Source organism: Ananas comosus, linkage group 4 (assembly GCF_001540865.1).
Source record: "Ananas comosus cultivar F153 linkage group 4, ASM154086v1, whole genome shotgun sequence".
Classification (NCBI taxonomy): domain Eukaryota; kingdom Viridiplantae; phylum Streptophyta; class Magnoliopsida; order Poales; family Bromeliaceae; genus Ananas; species Ananas comosus.
This window is the reverse complement of record NC_033624.1, coordinates 3,167,471-3,188,474: the sequence shown is the minus strand read 5'-3', so window position 1 is coordinate 3,188,474 and position 21,004 is coordinate 3,167,471. Positions and strand designations below refer to the sequence as shown.

The 21,004-nt window shown below is 39.7% G+C and overlaps 3 protein-coding genes across 3 annotated transcripts; 1 reads left to right on the top strand and 2 right to left on the bottom strand.

Annotated features, from left to right (window-relative positions):
* On the bottom strand, positions 1,693–7,409 carry LOC109708513 (putative F-box/LRR-repeat protein 9). Its single transcript, XM_020230294.1, has 4 exons — positions 7,219–7,409; positions 4,718–5,068; positions 4,109–4,207; positions 1,693–1,918 (listed from the first exon to the last, which is right to left on the bottom strand). Exons 1-4 carry the CDS (start codon positions 7,248–7,250, stop codon positions 1,873–1,875), a joined length of 528 nt encoding a protein of 175 aa, XP_020085883.1. The 5' UTR covers positions 7,251–7,409; the 3' UTR covers positions 1,693–1,872.
* On the top strand, positions 8,178–14,245 carry LOC109709572 (oxygen-evolving enhancer protein 2, chloroplastic-like). Its single transcript, XM_020231868.1, has 4 exons — positions 8,178–8,514; positions 13,337–13,569; positions 13,663–13,713; positions 13,820–14,245. Exons 1-4 carry the CDS (start codon positions 8,244–8,246, stop codon positions 14,078–14,080), a joined length of 816 nt encoding a protein of 271 aa, XP_020087457.1. The 5' UTR covers positions 8,178–8,243; the 3' UTR covers positions 14,081–14,245.
* Positions 14,515–20,765, bottom strand: LOC109708670 (subtilisin-like protease SBT2.3). Its single transcript, XM_020230487.1, has 10 exons — positions 20,317–20,765; positions 19,935–20,088; positions 19,096–19,493; positions 18,575–18,670; positions 18,420–18,492; positions 17,897–18,179; positions 17,117–17,448; positions 16,408–16,678; positions 15,636–15,917; positions 14,515–15,187 (listed from the first exon to the last, which is right to left on the bottom strand). Exons 1-10 carry the CDS (start codon positions 20,523–20,525, stop codon positions 14,766–14,768), a joined length of 2,520 nt encoding a protein of 839 aa, XP_020086076.1. The 5' UTR covers positions 20,526–20,765; the 3' UTR covers positions 14,515–14,765.

Below are 21,004 nucleotides of genomic sequence, written 5' to 3'. Positions count from 1 at the left end.
TACATAACAAAATAGTTATCCACATGTTAACCGCATCAAAACATAAAAAAACAGTTTTCCATATGTTAATAGCATTACATGAACAAAGTGGATTCTATTAAAAAAAAAAAAACAAAAAGATGCATGAGGAATAGTTTTTATTATATTATTAGGTTTCATTGCTGTTATTGCTTGGGCCATCATTTCCTGCCAACCTGTGAAATTAACATATGAAAAAATAAATTAGATTCTTTGGTAAAGAATTTTTACTGAAGAGATAGTTACGGTGAAATTACCTAAGAATCCAAACTATAAAAAAAAAACTTGTTGAAAGCTTATGGAAAATATGCTATGCTGCTATAAAATAGCTATCTATAATTTCAGATATTGGAGAATGGAAATCATTTTTATAAAACTAAGTAAAAAAAGAAGCGAGAACAAAGAGGCAACAACAAAAAAGAGTTGCTGAGCAACAACAAATAAAGAATTGAAAAGCTCCGGTAAAATTTCCCAGGAAAGGAGCAGAGCCTAAAACCCATGGATAATATAAATTTAAATAGAGAGAGCAAAATCACAGATAAAATTAGCCAAATTTAAAGCACCATGTGCAACGATCCGACCCGCTAACAATAATAACTCGTTGGACCAAACCACCGGCCCAAAATGCTTAAACTCGGTTATTATTATTAACGTGTAGGTCTCATATAAACTGATCGGAAGAAATATTCCATCCGATATGGGATTATTGGGGCGTTACACCATGTAACTAAAAAACACACACAAAAAAAAGCAAAGCACAAGTAGGCATGGCAAGACAAAATGACAGCCAATATGAGAACATCAAGAGNGAGGGTGCTCGACAAATGGCGAGCCACTCAGCACACATCATTACTGCTCAAGAGAATGAGGGTGATGAGAATGCAGGAGGTGGAGGAGAAGGTAGTTAATTTAGTTAGTCCTTGATGCCATGGTGGTGGAAGGTGAAGGGTGCAGTAAATGTATCTTGCTCTATTTATACTAGGGTACATGAGGTGATGTAGAAGAGTAGTTCAAAGAGAGAGGGGCCACATGTTAGTAGGGTTTAGATATATTCACAATTTGTCACGTCCTTACTTTTTAAAAGATCATCCATTAAAAAATTACTCGAGTCCTAATACATTAACCTTCTTAACTTCTTAAATCCAGTCGTTGCTTTAAATATTGTAACCGAATTAAAAAAGTTGATTCTATTATATTTTATATATATATATATGACTATTTCAAATTCTAAAACATCACACTCTACATTAACCTTCTTAACTTCTTAAATCTAATCGCTGCTCTAAATATTATAACTGAATTAAAAATTTTAATTCTATTATATTTTATATATACGACTATTTTAAATTCTAAAACATCACATCTACGTGATACTCAAATCTTAAAATAAAATAAACAGTAGATTAGACCGTCACATCATAAGCAGAGTGGCTATGTATGTTGGGTTAACTGTGGTAGTTGACTACCATTAGGGCACGGGGCATGTTTTATGTGGTGTTAGTGAGAAGGACTGTAATCTGGAGGAGATTACCCATTCTTTGTTTTCCTTTCATTATCGTAATTACATCTAAGAGACAAATACCAGAAACCATGAGTACGCACACTTCGCGACGGATGAAAAAATTACAATAAACATACATTAGTAAATATTAAATGACAAATGAATAATACTTGCATAAATATTTCTAATATTAAAAGTTACTTCAAATACATAACAAAATAGTTATCCACATGTTAACCGCATCAAAACATAAAAATTCAGTTTTCCATATGTTAATAGCATTACATGAACAAAGTGGATTCTATTAAAAAAAAAAGCCAAAAAGATGCATGAGGAATAGTTTTATTATATTATTAGGTTTCATTGCTGTTATTGCTTGGGCCATCATCTCCTGCAAACCTGTGAAATTAACACATGAAAAAATAAATTAGATTCTTTGGTAAAGAATTTTTACTGAAGAGATAGTTATGGTGAAATTACCTAAGAATCCAAACTATAAAAAAAAAAACTTGTTGAAAGCTTATGGAAAATATGCTATGCCGCTATAAAATAGCTATCTATAATTTCAGATATTGGAGAATGGAAATCATTTTTGTAAAACTAAGTAAAAAAAGAAATGAGAACAAAGAGGCAACAACAAAAAAGAGTTGCTGAGCAACAACAAATAAAGAATTGAAAAGCTCCGGTAAAATTTCCCAGGAAAGGAGCAGAGCCTAAAACCCATGGATAATATAAATTTAAATAGAGAGAGCAAAATCACAGATAAAATTAGCCAAATTTAAAGCACCATGTGCAACGATCCGACCCGCTAACAATAATAACTCGTTGGGTCAAACTACCGGCTCAAAATACTTAAATCCAGTTATTATTATTAACGTGTAGGTCTCTTATAAACTGATCAGAAGAAGTATCCCATTCGATATGAGACTATTGGAACGTTACACCATGTAACTAAAAAACACACAAAAAAAAAAGCAAAGCACAAGTAGGCATGGCAAGACAAAATGACAGCCAATATGAGAACATCAAGACTGAACCTCCTCTCTCTATAGACAATAACAGTAGGAAGAAGAACGGAGGCGACAACTAGAAAATGGACAAAGGAGCTAACCGGCTGAAGGCACCTATGAATATACCAACATCTGAACCAAGTAAAGAGAGGAGGAGGAGGAGAGTGGGGGGCACAATTCTGAGTAGACGCCTGAGTGGCGTCAGGGAGAGAGAAAGAGAGGCGGGGAGAGAAGGGGGCCAACAACATCCGAGGTGACCACACATTAATTGCCCACAGCAAAGGCAATAATTGCACAAATCTGGGATAAATAGAGTCGTTCGGTGCAGAGAGCCAACAATCTCTGAGGAGTCGACGGTAGAGGGCCATACAGTTTCGCGGCGGAGGTAATAAATGGGCAGATTTCGGGTAGATAGAGTCGTACGGTATAAAGAGGGGCAACCATCTTCGGGAAGGCGCTGGTAGAGCGCCGTACGGCTTCGCAACGGCACTAAATTTTCAGATCTACAGTAGATAGAGACGTACAATGCAAAGAAGGAACCATCACCGGAGAGGCAACGGTAGAGTGGTGTACAATTCCGCGGCAGCATTAACTACCCAGATCCGCAACAGATACAGAGATGTGGGCAAGCAGTGGTTGTGCGGCTAAGAGTACGAATACTAGGCAAATAGGATTCCAAAAAAGGATTGGGAGAGAGAGAGTACAGAGTCAAGGGGCCCCACACCTGTATCCAAACGAGAGAGAGAGAAGAGAAGGTGAAGAGTATAGAAAAAATACAATGCAACATGTATGACCTACCCCCGAAATAATGGAGAGGCTGTGGAAAGGGTTGAGAGCTTGCCCTTTAATGTATTTGTATAGATTGTACGCATTAAAACTGAAAAGTGTCACTAACATACACACAAAATTCTGCAAATAAGAAACAAACACATTATTATTAGAGACTAATTACAGCTGAAGACAACATAGAAGAGTCTACACACTGGAAGGGGGGAACCACAAATTTGAACTCTGTTTAAGAAGATTTGTCACCTTAATCTACCCAAATAACCAAAATATATTTGCTCATTAATGAAAAACTAAATGCTATTTCAGGTTGAGAATTGGTATCATGGTCATTTATAGGGTGAGCATAATCAAAGGATGAGACAAATTAGTGCTATAATGACCTTTTAGAGAAGTAATATTTGTCGAAAATTCATTAACAATTACTAACTTGATGTTTGCTCAAGAACACAAGCAAAAACTACACATTGCAGCTTTTGCTTTTGTTGCCTATCTCATTGTAGCTTCCCACAACAAATTGAGCTCTTATTTGTACTTGTCAAATGTCTGACTTCTACTTCTTAGAGTGAAAGAATTGCTCTAAAAGTCAGGCCAAATAAGTATGATCACATAGCTTTGACCATAAGACGCCAAAGTTCATTGTCTGACAAAGTGCTAAAAGAAAAAAAGAAATAGGCGGAAGCTTAATACAGCTGAGAATCAAATAAAGGCATAATCTCCACGCACCATTTACTTTTACGAGTGTCCAATATATACAGCTCAGTACAAAAATCAAGGACTTTTAACAGTTTACCTATTCGATCGCAACATTGTCTCATGTAACATCAAAATAAATTTGCGGATAAAATTCGAGTCGCATTCTGGCTGCCAAGTGATTTTCAGCATTGGGCATCTGCATTCATCTCAAAATTCTCAGATACTATTTGAAGATCAATACGAACACCAATATAAAAGATCTTGACATCTTGAAAAGCAATTCTAGTATGGCAAGCGGAAGCTTCTAGAAAGTAGGAGCTTGGCTAACAAATAAAAATGAGAGTCTTAAGAGTGTCAAAAAGCTAAAATGAGCTTTTGGACATCAAAAGTGGAAACTCCAATTTGAAGATTCTGCTTCTGCTTCTAACGCAAATAGACTGTAGAGGAATTTTAACAAAGAAGCTATCAGTGCTTCTTCAAATATTTCTGCTCAAACATCGATTATGCGGAAGCTCCAGTTGAGCTCCAATCGAGCCATACAGGCCCATAATTTAACCAAGGAGAAGAATGCGAATAATGGCCTTAAGGAGATTTGGGTCTGCAATAGGTAACAACTTCATGATCTAAAAATGGCGATTTTAAATAGAGGTTATCACAAGCTAGCATAAATATCAGGAAAAGAAAAAAGAATGTTTGTAGCACTTACTCTTTGCAGATGTACGCCATGTCACTGATGGGAAGACGGCCAACAGGAAGTATCATCTTGGTGGCTAATCTATGGCTGCGATTGGCAACAAATTTCAAAAAACCCCTGAATGTATAATTATTTACATGGTACTCATGCTTGAACCGCTCGCTAAAAGAGCTCCCTTGCGAAGGATTGTTTACACGAAAGTCTAAAACCTTCCAACAAGTGGGATCTAGAGAAGCTTCATGCCAAAACTTGCATACGAAAGGAATGCTAAGCGTCATATCGTCGAGACCCAGTCTCAAGAAAATAGCAACCAAGCAATTTACAGGCAAGTCCTCCCATCTTCTTTCGCTGGAATCCTTAATTCTAAAGAGAAAAACACCAAGTTACCAAATTGAATTGTGCTTTTAAACAGAAGTAGAAAGATATACAAGTATATAACCACCATCATTTGAGGTCATAGCTAACACTTATCAGGTTCAGTAAAGCCACAGTCATAAAAGATCATAGTAGGTTTCTTATAATTCAATGATAAATGAAATTGGCACTAATAATGGCAGCATACACCGTTGCAGCATAAAACGTTAAAGAACAAATGAAGGAAAGAAAATGCAACAGAAAGAGAGTGATAGATATGCAATAGAGGAAGAAGAAATCTAGAGGACTCCTCTATTAGCTCTTCAACCGAGGTGTTTCCTTCAATTCTATCTTCAGATATTACTGCATCCAATAATTGAGATCCATTGAAGGCCTTTCAGGCTACAATACTACCAAAGGTCGAACTCAAACATCAAAGTAACTCATGTCGCACATAAGATCATATTCATAATATCAAACTTTTGTCCTGCACATAGTTGATTCATACTGAATATTATTTTCTCGTATTGTTCTAACGCTCCAAGGAGGCGCAGCACTCGTATGTAAATTTGAAATCATTCTCTCGCATACTAGAAAATAATGAATTTATATATATTATGTATTCAAATCCAACTTTGGAATCCTCTCATTTGAGAAAGGGTGGTCAATGCACCAAAATGAACAATGCTAATCCTGCAAATGCATATTATCTTATTGAGTAGTGAACAGAATAGATTCCCAATCATGTGGGGAATGATTCTACTGTAGACCAGAAGAATCACGGCCATTCATTTTGCCTATCGTATGCTCCGAAAGGGGGTGGCCACACTTCGTGATGCAGTAACCAAACCGCATCATAGAGTTCTATCGATCATCATCCAACGGTCAAAATTCGACCGTATATTATAACGAGCAGGGATGAGGTTGTCAATTCAAACTACTTTAGATGGCAAAGTTTCATTGGGTAAATTTTCATTCGTACCCTTGAAGAGCATTCAAATTCCATGTAAACCCCTTGAAAGTTTGCAATATCAAAAATGCCGTGCATATATTCACAGGGATATTCAAAATACCCTTAGGGTGCGTTTGGTTCGCGCTATCTTTTTAAGATTCCTAATAATCCAATAGGAATAAAAAAATATGACGGTGTTTGGCTAAACGCACTAAGTAATCTAGTTAGTAATATTAGATTTACTTGGGAATGAGATTCATCCCAAAGTACTAATCTCATTTCCTTGAGGGAGGGTGGGTATCCTCATATTAATGGATTGAGATAATCATAATATGTCTAATCTCTTTCTTTCTCCCTACCCGCCGCCGGCTAGTTGGTATTATTTTTCTTTACACTCTAACCTCATATCTCTCTCTAAACTTTTTTTTTTCTCTCTAAACTTCAACTATTTTTCTCTCTCTAAACTCAGCTCTCTTTCCCCCTTTTTTTTAAAAATCTCAACTTTCTCACTTCCTCTAATCCCGACTTTATTTCTCTTCCTATTTCTTTAATTATACTCTCTCTCTCTCTAACCTATGTTCTCTCTCTCCCTTTTTCTTAAAAGATGTTGAAATTTTTTGTGGCATTATCTAAAATTAATTAAAGAAATAAATAAGTTAATTGTATATTTTTTTGTAAACTTAAATAACATGACTAAATAATATAATCGTGTGAACCAAATACAGGAATGACACATTCTTAGTAATAGGATGAATAAGAATAAGATTTCCGGACATCTTTTTATTGCTAGTAATCTTTCATAGTGCGAACCAAACGCACCCTTAAAAGTATGAAAGGTCACCTTGAAAATACACTCGTGATTTTCAAAAATGCCCTCTGAAAAAAGCATTTTTTAAATATTTACAGAGGCAATTTGGATATTGCAAACTCTATAGAGGGGTTAGTGTTAATTTTTCATATTTTTCAGGGGCATGATTCGAAATATATACTCAATATTTGAAGGCCTATATCATTGAGGAATTTTATCAAACAACTCTTGAGCAAAAAATTTCAAGAATTCAATTCCAGCTTCTGAGTATTACTTCAACTTATAATTAAAGCCCAACAAGAAATTTCGTTGAGCAATTTTTCACAAACCTTAAAAACAAGAATTAGGCAAATTAATCGAACATCACTTCGAATCGAATCAAATGGAAAAAAAAACTACCTTTTAGGGTTCTGATGCGTGGATTCGTCCATTAGAGGATCTTCGTAAATCAACTAAAATGGCGAATCAAAGAAATAACGAGGGTTTAAGATGATATTTGTATCAAACTACGAGTTCGATCGAACCCTATCGACGGGAAAAAAGAAAAAGAAAAACAAGGATTCGAGGGAGTGAGAAAAGGACAAAGGGAGAGAGATAGGACCACAAAAATGGACCTTTCGCCTCGTAATTTTTTATATTTAGAATTTGGTACGAGTTATTAAGAGTCCATCACACACATACCCTTTAAAATTTGTTAATTTACAGAGGCACCCAAGTAAAAGTTCCACGTCTCTAATTTGTTTTGATTTTGTTGCCAAAAAAGAAAAGAAATAAAAATTACCAAAGTATTTTCTACGGTATATAGAAGCAGCACCAAAAATTCCAGCTTCTACTTTTTGTAAAACTTTATTTGGACACCACACTATGACAACATGTTCTAAATTTTTTTTGCTGGCTAAATGTTTCAATACATATGGTTTAAAAATAAAATTTTACCCATTTATAGTCTTATTTGGCCCAGTAGTACCAAATGTCATGTCCATTCGGAATTGAAAAAATTTAGGGTGTACCAGTTATATCACTGATGTGGCGTTTTCAACTAATCATTTTTTTTTTGAATTTATCTGTCTCATCATAATCATAAAAAAAAAATATTGCATTTTAAAATATATATATATANTATATATATAATTGATTTGTTATTAATAATATTGTGTAAGTGTGATATAGTAAATTTTCTTCTTATCCAAAACTTTCACGAGTTTTCGTTTTTTCCACAATTGTGCGTATACACAACTTCAATAATCAAATAGTGCGCAGCAAATAGCGCGGAATAAAAACACACCAGATTCATTCACCACTCATTTACGAAGTTAAGAGACAGAGAAGAGTGTTCTAGTAAAGTGGTGGGGCTCACAACATGAGTCCAAGGTAGAGAGAGAGAGAGAGAGAGAGAGAGAGAGAGAGAGAACTGAAATTCATCAATGGCATCAACTTCTTGTTTCCTCTACCACTCTGCGCCGTCCACCGCGGCAGCGGCGAAGACCCCGTCTCGGCGCGCAGCAGCAGCAGCAGCAGCGGCGGCGACCGTCAGGCCGACCCAGATGGCCTGCCGGGCGCAGAACCAGGCCGGCAGCGACGACGAGGTTGATGGCGGAGCTGCAGTTTCGCGGCGGCTGGCGATGACAGCCCTTGTGGGCGCCGCCGCCGTCGGAATCAAGGTCTCACCGGCCGACGCCGCATACGGACAAGCCGGTGAGTTCACTTCCTTGCCCTCCCCATTCAATTTCATTGAATTCAATGAATTTTTGCGTCACACACACATGATCCAATCCAACCGCACCATGTATCATTGAATCCCCACCAACGTAATATTTGGAAAAGGAACGGCCACAGAATCCTATCATAGGCCTTCTCAAAGTCCACCTTAACCCCCACACCGTCAACCGCCTTTTTAATCCCCCAACTAACAAGCTCGGAAGCAGAGGCAAATGCATCGGTAATGTTCCTGCCTTTCAAAAAGGCAGATTGGGTCGGGGATATCAAGCCCTTCATGACTTGCTCTAATCTGTTGGCCAAGACCTTAGATATAATTTTTTGAATCCCGTTCAACAGACTTATAGGTCGAAAATCATTAGCCCGGGTGGCCCCCTCCTTCTTAGGAATAAGAGTAATGAAGGTATAGTCGATGGCGGCGGAGGAATGTCTCCCCTCGTACAGTTCCTGAAAAACGCTCAATAAATCCTCCTTGACCGTGTCCCAGAACGTTTGGTAGAAGATAAGTGGAAAGCCATCCGGTCCTGGTGCTTTGTCACCCCCCAACTGGAACACTGCTTCCTTGATTTCTTGTAAGTTAAACGGCTCGGTCAACCTCGAGAGATTGGTATCTGCTATTCGGTCGGACATGAATAGCCTGGTCCAATCCCCAAAGGAAGTCGGATTCGACGCATCGGGAGTGAAGATTGACTTAAAGTAACGGTAGAAATAATATCGCTTATCCTCTTCGGATTGAAAGCTGATGCCATTTTCTTCCATCGTGCCGATCCAGTTAGTTCTACGCCTACCATTCGCAACCGAGTGAAAGAATTTAGTGTTACCGTCTCCCTCACGTAGCCAATGTTGTTTGGCCCGAGTTTTCCAGAGGGAGGTCTCGTCGCTCAAGACCCTCGTCAACTCATCCTTTAGCGCCGCTCTCTTCTTACTAAACTCAGGCTCCAGATTGTCTGCTTCTTCTGCTTTGTCGATACTCTGTATTTCCTCCATTAGTTTCGTCTTCGTTTTTCTAATGCTGTAGAACGCATTAGTGCACCATTCTTTGATCCTCACGCGGCAATGTCTCAACTTTGTGGTGAACGATAAAATCGCCGATTTCCCTTGGATGCTTGGGGACCTCTCCCTCCACCACACCGGCACTTTCTTTATGAAATCTTCGTGCTTCAACCACGCTTCCTCAAACCGAAAAATCTTGTTCCTCCCCCTGACACCTACCCCAGTCGTTAATACGATAGGGCAATGGTCCGAAGTAATTCTAGGAAGCGCTTCAACCTTAGAAAGGGGAAAATCCCTGTCCCAATCGGTTGACAGTAGGAACCGATCAAGTCTCGCTAAGGTTGGGGTGTCCTGCATATTAGACCAAGTGAAGGCTTGATTAGTCATCGGTGGATCAATCAAAGCAAGATCGTTGATCAACCCGTTGAATAAGTCCGTGGCTTTTCTACTCCATCGTTTACCCCTTCGTTCCTCTTGACTTCTTGTACAATTGAAGTCACCGCAGATAATCCACTTGCCCACACAAAGCTCCTTGAGATGAGATAATTCAGCAAAAAACTCTTCCTTGCCATCCCACGAGGCGGGTCCATAGACGTTAGTCAGATAGAATTTAGCCCCGCACGAGTTGGAATGCAGGAGAGTAGTAATGGAGTAGGTCCTCACAATGACTTCAATGCAAGAGAAGAAACGGGAGCTCCAACCAGTGATAATACCTCCGGAAGCGCCCACAGCGTCGATAAAAGCACATTTATTCAAACAAGGTCCCCCAAAGCTACTAAGAAAGGACCCTGACACAAACGAAACTTTTGACTCCTGAAGACACACTACAGTATTATAGAGACTCGACACGACTGCCCTAACGGCACTACGTTTGTGAGGGTCATTGAGCCCTCGAACGTTCCAGCTACAGATACGAAACGACATGAAAACAACTAAAACAACAACCGACTCACACCAGCAAAATCCAAAAAAACTAAGTCAGCTGTCCCAAAGCACTACCATCCTACAGGCTAACATCCAGGAACCCCTTGAATATCTTAGCCTCAGTCTCGCCAAGCTTCACCCCACAGAGGTGGCTCATGGTGATGATCTTCGCAGAAGACTCAGCACGCCTTCCTTCACGCAACTCAACCTTCCTGACAATAGCCTTGGTCGTCAGCGAAGTCTTCTGAGACTTAGCGAGCCGATTGCTCCTTCTCGGCACTACAGGACCGGGGTGCTCCACACCAAGTGGTGCCGGAACCAGGCAATCCACCATTCTCCTGCGATCCCCTCTATTGACTGGAAGTGACCCATCGCCGTCCTGCGGCTCGATGATGGGCCAAGATAGTTCCCCGGGGTAGTCAGTCGGGCTGAAGATTGCGGCAACTGGATCCAAGGGTGGGCTCGCATGGTTCCCGGTGGCGCTCCCACCTCTGCGAGCTTGTATCTGCCCCGAGCGTCGAACCTCCTCATCGACCTCGACTCGAGCCTCCGCAGGTGACAACAGTACAAACCCCCCAGCGCCGCTCCCGCCACTCCGATTGAAGCCCGTGGCATTAGGACCCCTATATGGGATCGCGTCGTTCCCGGCGGCGTTCCCTCCTCTGCGGCCTTGAATAGGCCCGGAGGGTCGAACCTCCCACTCGACCTCGACTCTGGCTTCAGACGATGTCAACAAAGTCGATCCCCAAGCTCCGCTTCCGTCCCGGATGAGCGACCAAAGAGCCCGAGTGTTGGGCCGTTGTACCGCAATTTGGGCCTCGTCACGGGCCTTTTGGTGGCGGAATGCTTGGCACGAATGACCACAGAGGCAACCAATAACAATCTTATCAAAGGAATTGGTCCGTCTGGGGCTTGTAAGGTCACTATCATCCAGTTCGCGGACGATACCTTTTTCTTCTGCACGGCTAGAAACAGGTTTATGAAAAACCTGAGGTTCCTATGGCGGCTTTTCGAATGGGCATCCGATATGAAAATCAATAGGGAGAAGTCGGAGCTCTACTACCTGGGGCAGGAGGAAGGTAAAGGAACGAGATTAGCTAATACTCTCGGGTGTAGAGTCGGCACCCTCCCGGCCATTTATTTGGGCTTACCTCTCTCCCCTAAACCACCTTCCAAGGAAGTGTGGACTGGAATCATTCAGAAGATTCAGCGTAAAATTGAGGGTTGGCAAGCTAAACTTCTTTCTAGGGGAGGGAGACTCATCCTGGTTAATGCAGTGCTAACCAGCATACCCCTATATTATTTATCTGTGTTCAAGGCACCCGCTTGGGTGATTAAGCAGATTGAAGCCGTTAGAAGAGATTTTTTCTGGTACGGTAGTCGTAAACAGGTTGGCAAGGGATGTTTGGTGGCTTGGAAAAACGTCTGCAGGACCAAGAAAGAAGGAGGGTTAGGGATCTTGGACATAGAGATCATGAATCAGGCCCTTCTGACCAAGTGGTGGTGGAAATTCCACACTGAACCTGAACTACTGTGGAATAAGCTAACACATGATTTGTACTATCGCAGAAGGATACCCCTCAGGGAAGGTACATCCTTCAGGCCATTCTCCAGCTGGTGGAAAGGCACCCTTTCGGTATCTTCATATTTAAATGGGGGACGGTGTTTTCGCTGGGCAACGGGAGTAGCATCGATTTCTGGCAGGATCGATGGTGTGGAGAGAAAACGCTGAACCGGACGTTCCCGGAAGCTTACCAAGGGTCAGTGGGGAAAAATCTTAGAGTAAGCGAATGCCTTACAGGGGGAAATTGGAACTGGTCCAAGATCCTGGGAATCGAGGTAGGACAAGCTCTCGGGAGGGTACCAGGCATCTCGGAATTAATGCAAACGGTAGCTAGCTTCTCCGTCGAGCAAAGATCGGATAGGTTACTTTGGAGATGGAGCCCCAATGGCAAATTCTCGGTCAAATCGACCTATTCGGCTTTGTTGGACGGCGGGACGAGAGATGAGCGAGCCACATGTATTTGGAGTCTTAAAATCCCGCTAAAAGTTAAAGTTTTCTTGTGGCTGCTTCTCAAGAAAAGGATCCTCACAAGAGATAGGCTTGTCAAGCGAGGGTGGATTCAGGATCCAACCTGTGTGCTTTGTGGGGTGGAGATCGAATCTGCGGATCACCTATTCACCAGGTGCGTATTTGGTAAGTTTGTACTGGTGACAGGGGTGGAAGACATCCAAGCTCTTGACCTGGGGATCGATGTGAACCTAGTTTGGGACAGGTGGAGGGAAAAAAATGCACATTTGAACAAGCGCTCCGGTCTCATTGACCTAGTAGGGTGTTGGTGGATTATCTGGAAGGCCAGGAACGATACGATCTTTCGGAATATCTGGCCTAACCCAGGGGTGGCGGTATGCAGTCTCAAAAAACTGCTGAAGGAGTGGGAATCGCAGCTCGGATCACTTTAGTACCCTTTTTTCTTTTCTTTTTTTTTTTTTTTTTTTTTTTTTTTGCCTTGACCGTTTCGCGGGGCCCGGTTGTCCCACATCTGTAGCTTAATTCACCAAATCAATGAATGAAGCGGGTAGCGTGCTACCTTTCTCTCAAAAAAAAAAAAATTCAATGAATTTGATAGGGCCTATGGCCTTTATAAGTTCAGCTCTTTAAATATTACTCAAATTAGCGATCTAAAGATTCTAAACCTCACAGAATAAAAGAGTATAAAATTGGCTCTGATATCATATTACCCAAAAAAATCGATCGAGTATGAAACGGATCCAGAAATATATATATATATATATATTAGCACTTTATTGCTAGTATTCAAACTCTGACAACAGTACTGAAATCTGGGCATCTGATAGAAGGGCTACCTGCACTCTTTTGCAGCAAATGTTTTCGGAAAGCCGAAGACGAACACCGACTTCTTGCCGTACGACGGCAGCGGGTTCAAGGTGTTGATCCCGTCGAAATGGAACCCCAGCAAAGAGGTCGAATACCCCGGCCAAGTCCTCCGATACGAGGACAATTTTGACCCGAACAGCTACGTTGCCGTCATGATCACCCCGACGACGAAGAAGACCATCACCGACTACGGTCCGCCGGAGCAATTCCTCTCACAAGTAAATTCTCCTTTCCAATGTAAAGAGATCACAACATTGTACTAGAGAAATGCTTATATGTGTATATATAACAAGTTTAGCTTTGTTTTGCAGGTTGATTACTTGCTAGGAAAACAAGCTTACGCTGGCAAAACAGATGCTGAGGTACAGAAAATATGTTCAGAAGTATCAGATTCCAAGAAACTCTTATTCTGCAAATTTTGCATATCTTTTGATCAATAGTCAAAAATATAGCAATTGTTCTTGATAGGGCGGCTTTGGCAGCGATGAGGTCGCGGTTGCTAACATTATAGAGTCCTCGACGCCCGTGGTGGATGGTAAACAATACTACTACATCTCAGTGCTTACGAGGACTGCCGACGGTGACGAAGGCGGTAAGCATCATCTCATCACGGCCACCGTCTCCGACGGTAAGCTCTACATCTGCAAGGCGCAAGCTGGTGACAAGAGATGGTTCAAGGGGGCGCAGAAGTTCGTCGAGAGCACGGCCAATTCCTTCAAAGTTGCCTAAGAAAGAAAGAGTTTGGTATGAAGGTTTATGCATACTATTGTAAACAAGTTGTGTAATATAGTTACTGATGTTGGTTTCTTCAGGATCTTATATAATAATGTTGGCATGGGACCATTTAGAAGAATAAATTTGGTACCAGAACTTTCAAAAGAGGTTTGAGTTTAATCCTCAGAATTTCAATTGAAACAATTTGGTTCCTAAAATCAGTCTACAGCCCGAAAAAATGTCGTGCCAACATCGATGTTAAACTTTTTTTGGTTATAATTTGAAAAATATGACAATGAAATCAAAATTAAGGACAAACTAGAGACAAGAATGAAATTGAAATAAAACTCATGAGGATGAAATAGAAATTGGGGGCCAACTTTGGGAGCAACTATTATAATTGAAGCTCTAGTAAAGATAAAATTGAAAACCAGATCAAATCCAAGAACTATGTCATAATTGGCACCTCTAAGATTAACAATCACGTGCACGACGTATCGATACATTTGTAGCAATGTAATCAAACACATAATAAGTGATTCCTGTTGAATAAGATCAACCGAAGGATCGCTTGTTAAAAGGATTCTGTTCATCGAGCCGAGGTAAAAGTACATCCGTAAAATTATTGATCACCCACTCTTCTAATTACATCAGGATGCTCCAAAATATACACCAAAATCACTGAGAAAAGGAAATCATGTCAGGTTATAGTAGTGTTGTATATAATCTTCGAGATGACACTTAATGGAAAATAGAACCTATGGCCTTGGCTCCCGTAGAACCCGACTTTCCCGAAGCTCGCAGAGGAGCTATTCATAATGGCATTTATAATAAAAGTCATCTTCTGCTTTTGGCCTTTTTGGATGAAAAACCGAGTGGGCGTTATCGCAACTGATACTCCATAAGGAGCACTCCAATAAAGATTGTAGGTCTCATCATTTGCTATATTGGTGACGGTTCGTACAACCGTTCTCGATTGATTGAGTACTGCTATAGTTATAGAAGGGAGGTTTAAATCTGCGCTGTTAATGGTGGGAGTTCCACAGCTATTGCCTGTATAATTCAGCACCGCGGGACCTGACCCATTGATGCCGCAAAGAAAGGAGAAGAAGTCATCATAACCTGCAAAAATATCAATGAAGTTATTGACTATATAGAGTAGGTAAATCTATATTATTTATGATGAACAAGTTAATGTTGATTGATCGGAATTCGTTAAGGAGTAAGTGTTCATTCTTAGATACAGGGATTCCAACTGTTTTGTTCAGATTCTTCAATTTTCAGGTTCTTTCATAAACATCCCTTAACTTAAAAAAAAAAATTTATCTCAACACTTTCAGCTATATGTTAATGAATTTGCCATAGCATTTAGAAAATTTTTGGTAAACAAGTTTAGAACACCCTTCAAATTATACAGGCCAGTCCATTATATGATCATCGGGAATTGTTGAAGTACGTTCACTATATAATTATCATAGTGATTTCAGAATATGTAGAGCATCACACTGATAAATCGAATTACTAAAAATGCCACCATTTGGATGAAATAGTTTGCAGCTGTAGATCTTACCAGAATCAAAAATCAATCCAGGGTCTAAAGCGGCGGTAGCATTCACGAGGCCGCAGCCCATGTCAAAGGGTGTAGCAGGTGATTGGGCCGAATCCGGGCTATTATAAGTCCGCTGGGCTATGATCGGCCCACCTTGCCTGTCATACTGTGTGGCAGTTGTGCATAATGCAGAACCTATTGCTGCAGGACTAAATTCCGGAAACTTCTGTTTGATTAAAGCAGCGATTCCAGCTACATGGGGAGCGGCCATACTTGTTCCAGAGATCATCCCAAATTTCTCACCTATAGAGTAGTAAAAAAAAGCCAAATTAGCAAGTAAATCATTATCCAGTGATGTGTATATGCTGTAAATTGCTCATGTTTGAATTTAGTTTTTTTTTCCGATGTATTTAATTTCTTTCTAGGAACGAATTACCTGCTAAAACAAATGTCTTCTCACACATAAACTTGCTTATACACACATTATACTAAACAGTAAATATAAGAGCTGCTTTCATCGATTTCCACAGACCCCCTATAAATTTCACGATTTTCATATTACCCCTCTGAAATACTAGAACGAAAGTTTACTGCATTGTCTTATAAGCAAAATAATATACATCACCAATCAAACACTCAATAGGAGGCATTTTTGGGACCAATATATGGGTTACGACATTTAATGATGCAAACCGAAAAATGAGATATATCCTGCATTTTAGCCTATCTAATTTAGCAGAGACAATAGGAGGTTTCTAATTTTAAATTGTCAGAATTAATCTATAAAAATTACCTTGAAATTCAGAAGAGTCCGTACCACGCGAACTCCAAGCTCCCCATATAAAATTACCAGGGGCTATTAAATTGGGTTTCAGAATATCAGCATCAGATAATGAGCTGTCCTCGGGATCTGGCCCCCTTGCCGAATAATACATCACTTGTGGCCCAGAATTACTGTAATTGGGCTTAAGACCACCCAGTATTTTGGCGACAGCACCAAAAGTGATAATTCTTTTTGATCCCTCGTTTCTCACTAAGGAACTATTGTAGTACTTAAGGAAAACCTGCGTAGAGATTATGAAGCATCTTCAGTTTCAAAGAGAGCACCCCATTTCAAACTTAAATGGAAAGGTTCACAGTTAAAGTTGACAGTGAACACGGAACTAACTAAAAGTGCCAGGCTAAACCAGGAGATAATCTTAAATACAAGAAGAAGACACAGCTACTTCTATATGAATAAGTTTCAGCTATTTGTCAGAAATAAGCATAAACCCTACAGAACCTGAATTTTAATAAATACTCGGAGAAAGTGCCAAATCGTTTGAAAATTTTGAAAATTTTGTTAAAGTCATCTGAATCATAGAGGGAAGTTGGTTTTCTATTAAGTTTTCCGAGAGCAGGGCCATCCTTGTAAGAACAAGGATATAGATGCGAATAGATAATATTGCAGGGGTTTATATGTGTAAATATCTGAAGTTGAAAATTTGCGTGAATCGGCATACCTTAGAGTCATCAGAAGATGGTATTATGAGCCCTGGAATATGCATCGGAGTAGGGTTCAGTTGAAACCCAATAACAAATGGATCCAAGTAGAATATAACTCCAGTTGCACTAACATTCTTCGCTGTATGCAAAGCTTGTTTGACAGAGGATAGACCGAGTACATATCGAACAGAATAACTGCAAATCAATAGCTTTCCTTTAATCAATTTCTGGTCCAAAGGAGTGGAATCCTGGCATTCTCCCAAATACATATCATTTGCATTAGTTGTATCATTCTTTAGGGCATGATTTGGAGCAATGAGAGTGTACATAGAATCACCAACTGTTCCAGCTGCAAATAAAATTGTAGTCAGCTATATGTTTGGTGGCAACACTCGTTCGATTTAGCACATTAGTAGGATTTTGGAAGAACATTGAAAGAAACTTTACTCCAGAAGACGAGTTTAAGGGGTAATTACAAACTTGGTCCTTGAAATATAATGCCAATTTCAACATTCTCCTAAGTTTCAATTTGAACAATTTAGTCCATGAAGTTTATCCTGGTTAGTCAACAAGTCCTTTCGTAGTCTACTGTCTGAAAGAAGACGTGGCCTCCGCATCACGGAAAATTAAAATTCTGAGTTAAACGAAATGAGCATAGAATTCCAAGACCTAAATTTCTTATTAACCTCAAGTTTTAAGAAAATCTACAAAATTTAGCAAAAAGAGAGAATAAAAGGAAAGAACAAGATAAAAGGGAGATAATTATACGAGAAGATAATTATGAATTGGAAACTTACGAGCAAGTCCCACTCCTGAAATGGTTAGATTGTTGCCTAGTACCAGATAATTATTATAGATCCTATCATGAGAAGAAGCACCGACAGTAAAAATCCACGGGCTAAAGGAGGACATGCTTTTGGGCGAAGGCCCAGTATTTCCTGCCGCTTGCACGACAAATATTCCGGCTTTTACTGCCGAAAGCAATGCCATATCTATAGGATTGAAGAATGTTGCTATTCCAGGAGGGCGTCGATTTGGAGTGATGGAAAAGCTTATTATATCAACACCATCTTCAGCTGCCTGTGAATAAAAATTGACAATAAGTGTACAGAAAATGGAAATTATTATTTGTCTGTAATTTTGTGCTCTATGGACCTCAAAATTATGTAAAAAAGTTAAAATATTGCTAAAAAATGATTGGAAAAAACAATACAAAGTATTCATGTCATTTCATGGAAGCACATGAATAAGTTTCTTTATTTGCAATATTTAATTGTGCGCCAACATTAATTCCGCAGCGTATGCCCTTGTCAAATTTACCTGGTCTATGGCAGCAACAACATCAGCAGCAAAGCCTCCAAAGCTTCTGTAAAGAGCTTTATAAACAGCAATGCTGAAATAACGGCTAAGATCAGTATATAAGTGAAAGGTAATTAGTTAAATTGTAAAGTATTAGAGTGGAAACTAGTTATTACTGTGCATGAGGGGCCATGCCGCTCGCAGTCCCGAAGTGATGCCCAGCCACAATAACGGGAATCCCATGATTTCCTGCTGCAATGGATGCCGTATGTCTGTACGAAACTTATTATCATTAGTAAATAATTTCAAAGTACTGTGGATTAACCAAATTAGATGCTTTGGGAAATTAGTTCCTGTGTTTTTTTTGCCCAACAAAAAATGTTAAAATCTACAGCAAAGTTTACAATTAGTTTGATATTTTTTGAGAAAATTTATCCCTGAAGTTCGATACATCCTCAATGTTTGAATTTTAACAATTAGCACCTCAGGTTTGTTCTGCATAACGGTCAAGTACTTCATTACTCTACTCACGAAAAACGACACCAATCTCAGAATATTCGTTACAATTGGAATGTCAAAAAATTGCGATATTACTGAACTTCAGGAATGGTGCTGACTTGGATTCTTTTTTCCCAGGTGGTAAATTAACTTTAGAAGATATGTCAACTAATGCGTCGTATACTAGAACATTACTTACGTTCCGTGGCCATCACTATCAAATGGTGAAGCATGATCCATAGAAGCATTGAGGATCCCCCTGGTTATTGCAGAAGCTGCAAAATGGCGAGCCCCCACAAGCTTTTTGTTACAGGAACCGGATCGAAAATCCCGTGTAACTTCACAAATACCCGAAAAGTGGGACGGAACAGAATAATGATTTGTAGAAAGGCCATCAGCAAAGCTTGGATGGGTCGGATCAATTCCGGTATCAATAAAACCAATCACGACGCCCTCGCCAGCTAGTTCGGGTCCACCTTCTTGAGCCCAAGCTCCTTGCGGTAAGCCGAGGAATTCGGGGGTATAGGTGGTTGATGTCCTAACCGCGAAGTCTAAAACAATATTTGCTACTTCTTTCCTTCTAGAGAGCTTTTCTGCCTTTGAACATGAAAAAGAATAGCCATTTAAATGAAAATGGTTATTAATACATTTAGCCAACTTGGTAGAAGTAAAATTGTTGATCAACAATAGACACTTTGAAAAACAATTGTATAAACACTTCAAGACGATCAATCAAAATTGTTTGGCCTGGTTGGAGTTCCACAAAACTGCTTCTTGAGTAGAGCTATTCGAAGAAGCACTAGTAATTTTTTTCATACGTATTCCACTAGGAACTTCCCCTTGCAGCAAAAGCAGAAGCAAAAGAAAAGGCTTCAGTGTTTAATTTTAGGACCTAAAAGTAAATTTTAGATTTCCGCAAAAGCAAAAAGCTCCAGAATTTTCTGTTACAGGCAGTTCGGTTGGTAATTCATTCTAAAATACCCTTGGAATCAATAAAAGACTACAAAATGATTGCACAGAGAAGACAGAATGTGATACCTGTTGAGGAGTAATAAGAACAGCAAACCCATTAACCAAATAATGATAGCCATAGAGTTTTCGATAGTGTTCCCCTCTTAATGCTCTCCTCAATACTGAATTCTGAAGCCGAATAAGATACGACTTGTAATTTGTGTATCTTGTTGAAGTATTCCTACATTTCCACAGAATAGATATTATGTGTAAGATAATCTCAATTTTCATACACTATTATGTGTGAGCATTAAGTAATAAACATTGTCCTTATACTGTGAAAATTGCTACAACAGATTCTTAACAGGCAATGTAAAAAAAATTTGCAAAATAACTGGAAATTGAAGAGAGAGAATTTCAACAAAAAAAACATCACAAATTAGAAGATGAAAAAAAAAAAAAGGATCACCTTGGCTTGTTGAGGATATTCAAAGTGGCAGAGTCTTCAACATTAATTCCACTGCTCCCAAACCTCTTCAAATCACTATAGTAATGAGCCACAGGGGCCTGCTTCAGTCTCACAATATACACTGCTGCATCTTCATCACAAAATCCTCCCAACCAAAGAGATAACAACAAAATCACCAACACATTCCCCTTCCAAATAATGGCCCCCATTTTAACAGGACCACGTACAGCTCCAAATTAACAACAAAATTCTTCACCAATTCACCTCCTCATGAAAATTAAACAAAACCCATTTGGTATCATCCAAGAATAACTCAAACACATAAATCAAAATCCCACGTTGAATCCTCCTCTCCCTCTACGCTGCATTTCCAAGTAGACTATAGAGAGACCCATGAATGAGAGAGAGAGAGAGAGAGAGAGAGAGAGAGAGTCTAAAAGCTTTTCTTTTTTTTCCTGTTTGTTATTTATTTGCTTGCTTTTGGTGCTGCTGCTGTGTGCATTTACTGTATCGAGTGTCTTCTTCTGCTGCTTTTTGCCGCAGCGCTTAAAGACTAAACAGCTCACAGCGCACCCAAGACTAGAGAGAGGAGAGAGAAAGAGACCGAAGAGAGAGAGAGAGAAAGAGAGAGAGAGAGAGAGAGAGAGATGTTTTCGAATTCTAACGTTCTAGTTTTTCAGCGGGTAGT

Excerpts from the sequence above, each read along its gene's own strand:
- LOC109708670 (XM_020230487.1), bottom strand. The coding sequence starts at position 20,525 with ATGGGGGCCATTATTTGGAAGGGGAATGTGTTGGTGATTTTGTTGTTA. Across the intron at positions 18,493-18,574 it reads GGCATGGCCCCTCATGCACA|CATTGCTGTTTATAAAGCTC; the intron begins GTAATAACTAGT and ends CCGTTATTTCAG. Across the intron at positions 15,188-15,635 it reads TGGATTGATTTTTGATTCTG|GTTATGATGACTTCTTCTCC; the intron begins GTAAGATCTACA and ends ATATTTTTGCAG.
- LOC109709572 (XM_020231868.1), top strand. The coding sequence starts at position 8,244 with ATGGCATCAACTTCTTGTTTCCTCTACCACTCTGCGCCGTCCACCGCG. Across the intron at positions 8,515-13,336 it reads CGCCGCATACGGACAAGCCG|CAAATGTTTTCGGAAAGCCG; the intron begins GTGAGTTCACTT and ends ACTCTTTTGCAG. Across the intron at positions 13,714-13,819 it reads CTGGCAAAACAGATGCTGAG|GGCGGCTTTGGCAGCGATGA; the intron begins GTACAGAAAATA and ends TGTTCTTGATAG.
- LOC109708513 (XM_020230294.1), bottom strand. The coding sequence starts at position 7,250 with ATGGACGAATCCACGCATCAGAACCCTAAAAG. Across the intron at positions 5,069-7,218 it reads ACGCATCAGAACCCTAAAAG|AATTAAGGATTCCAGCGAAA; the intron begins GTAGTTTTTTTT and ends TTTTCTCTTTAG. Across the intron at positions 4,208-4,717 it reads ATGGCGTACATCTGCAAAGA|ATGCCCAATGCTGAAAATCA; the intron begins GTAAGTGCTACA and ends AGATGAATGCAG.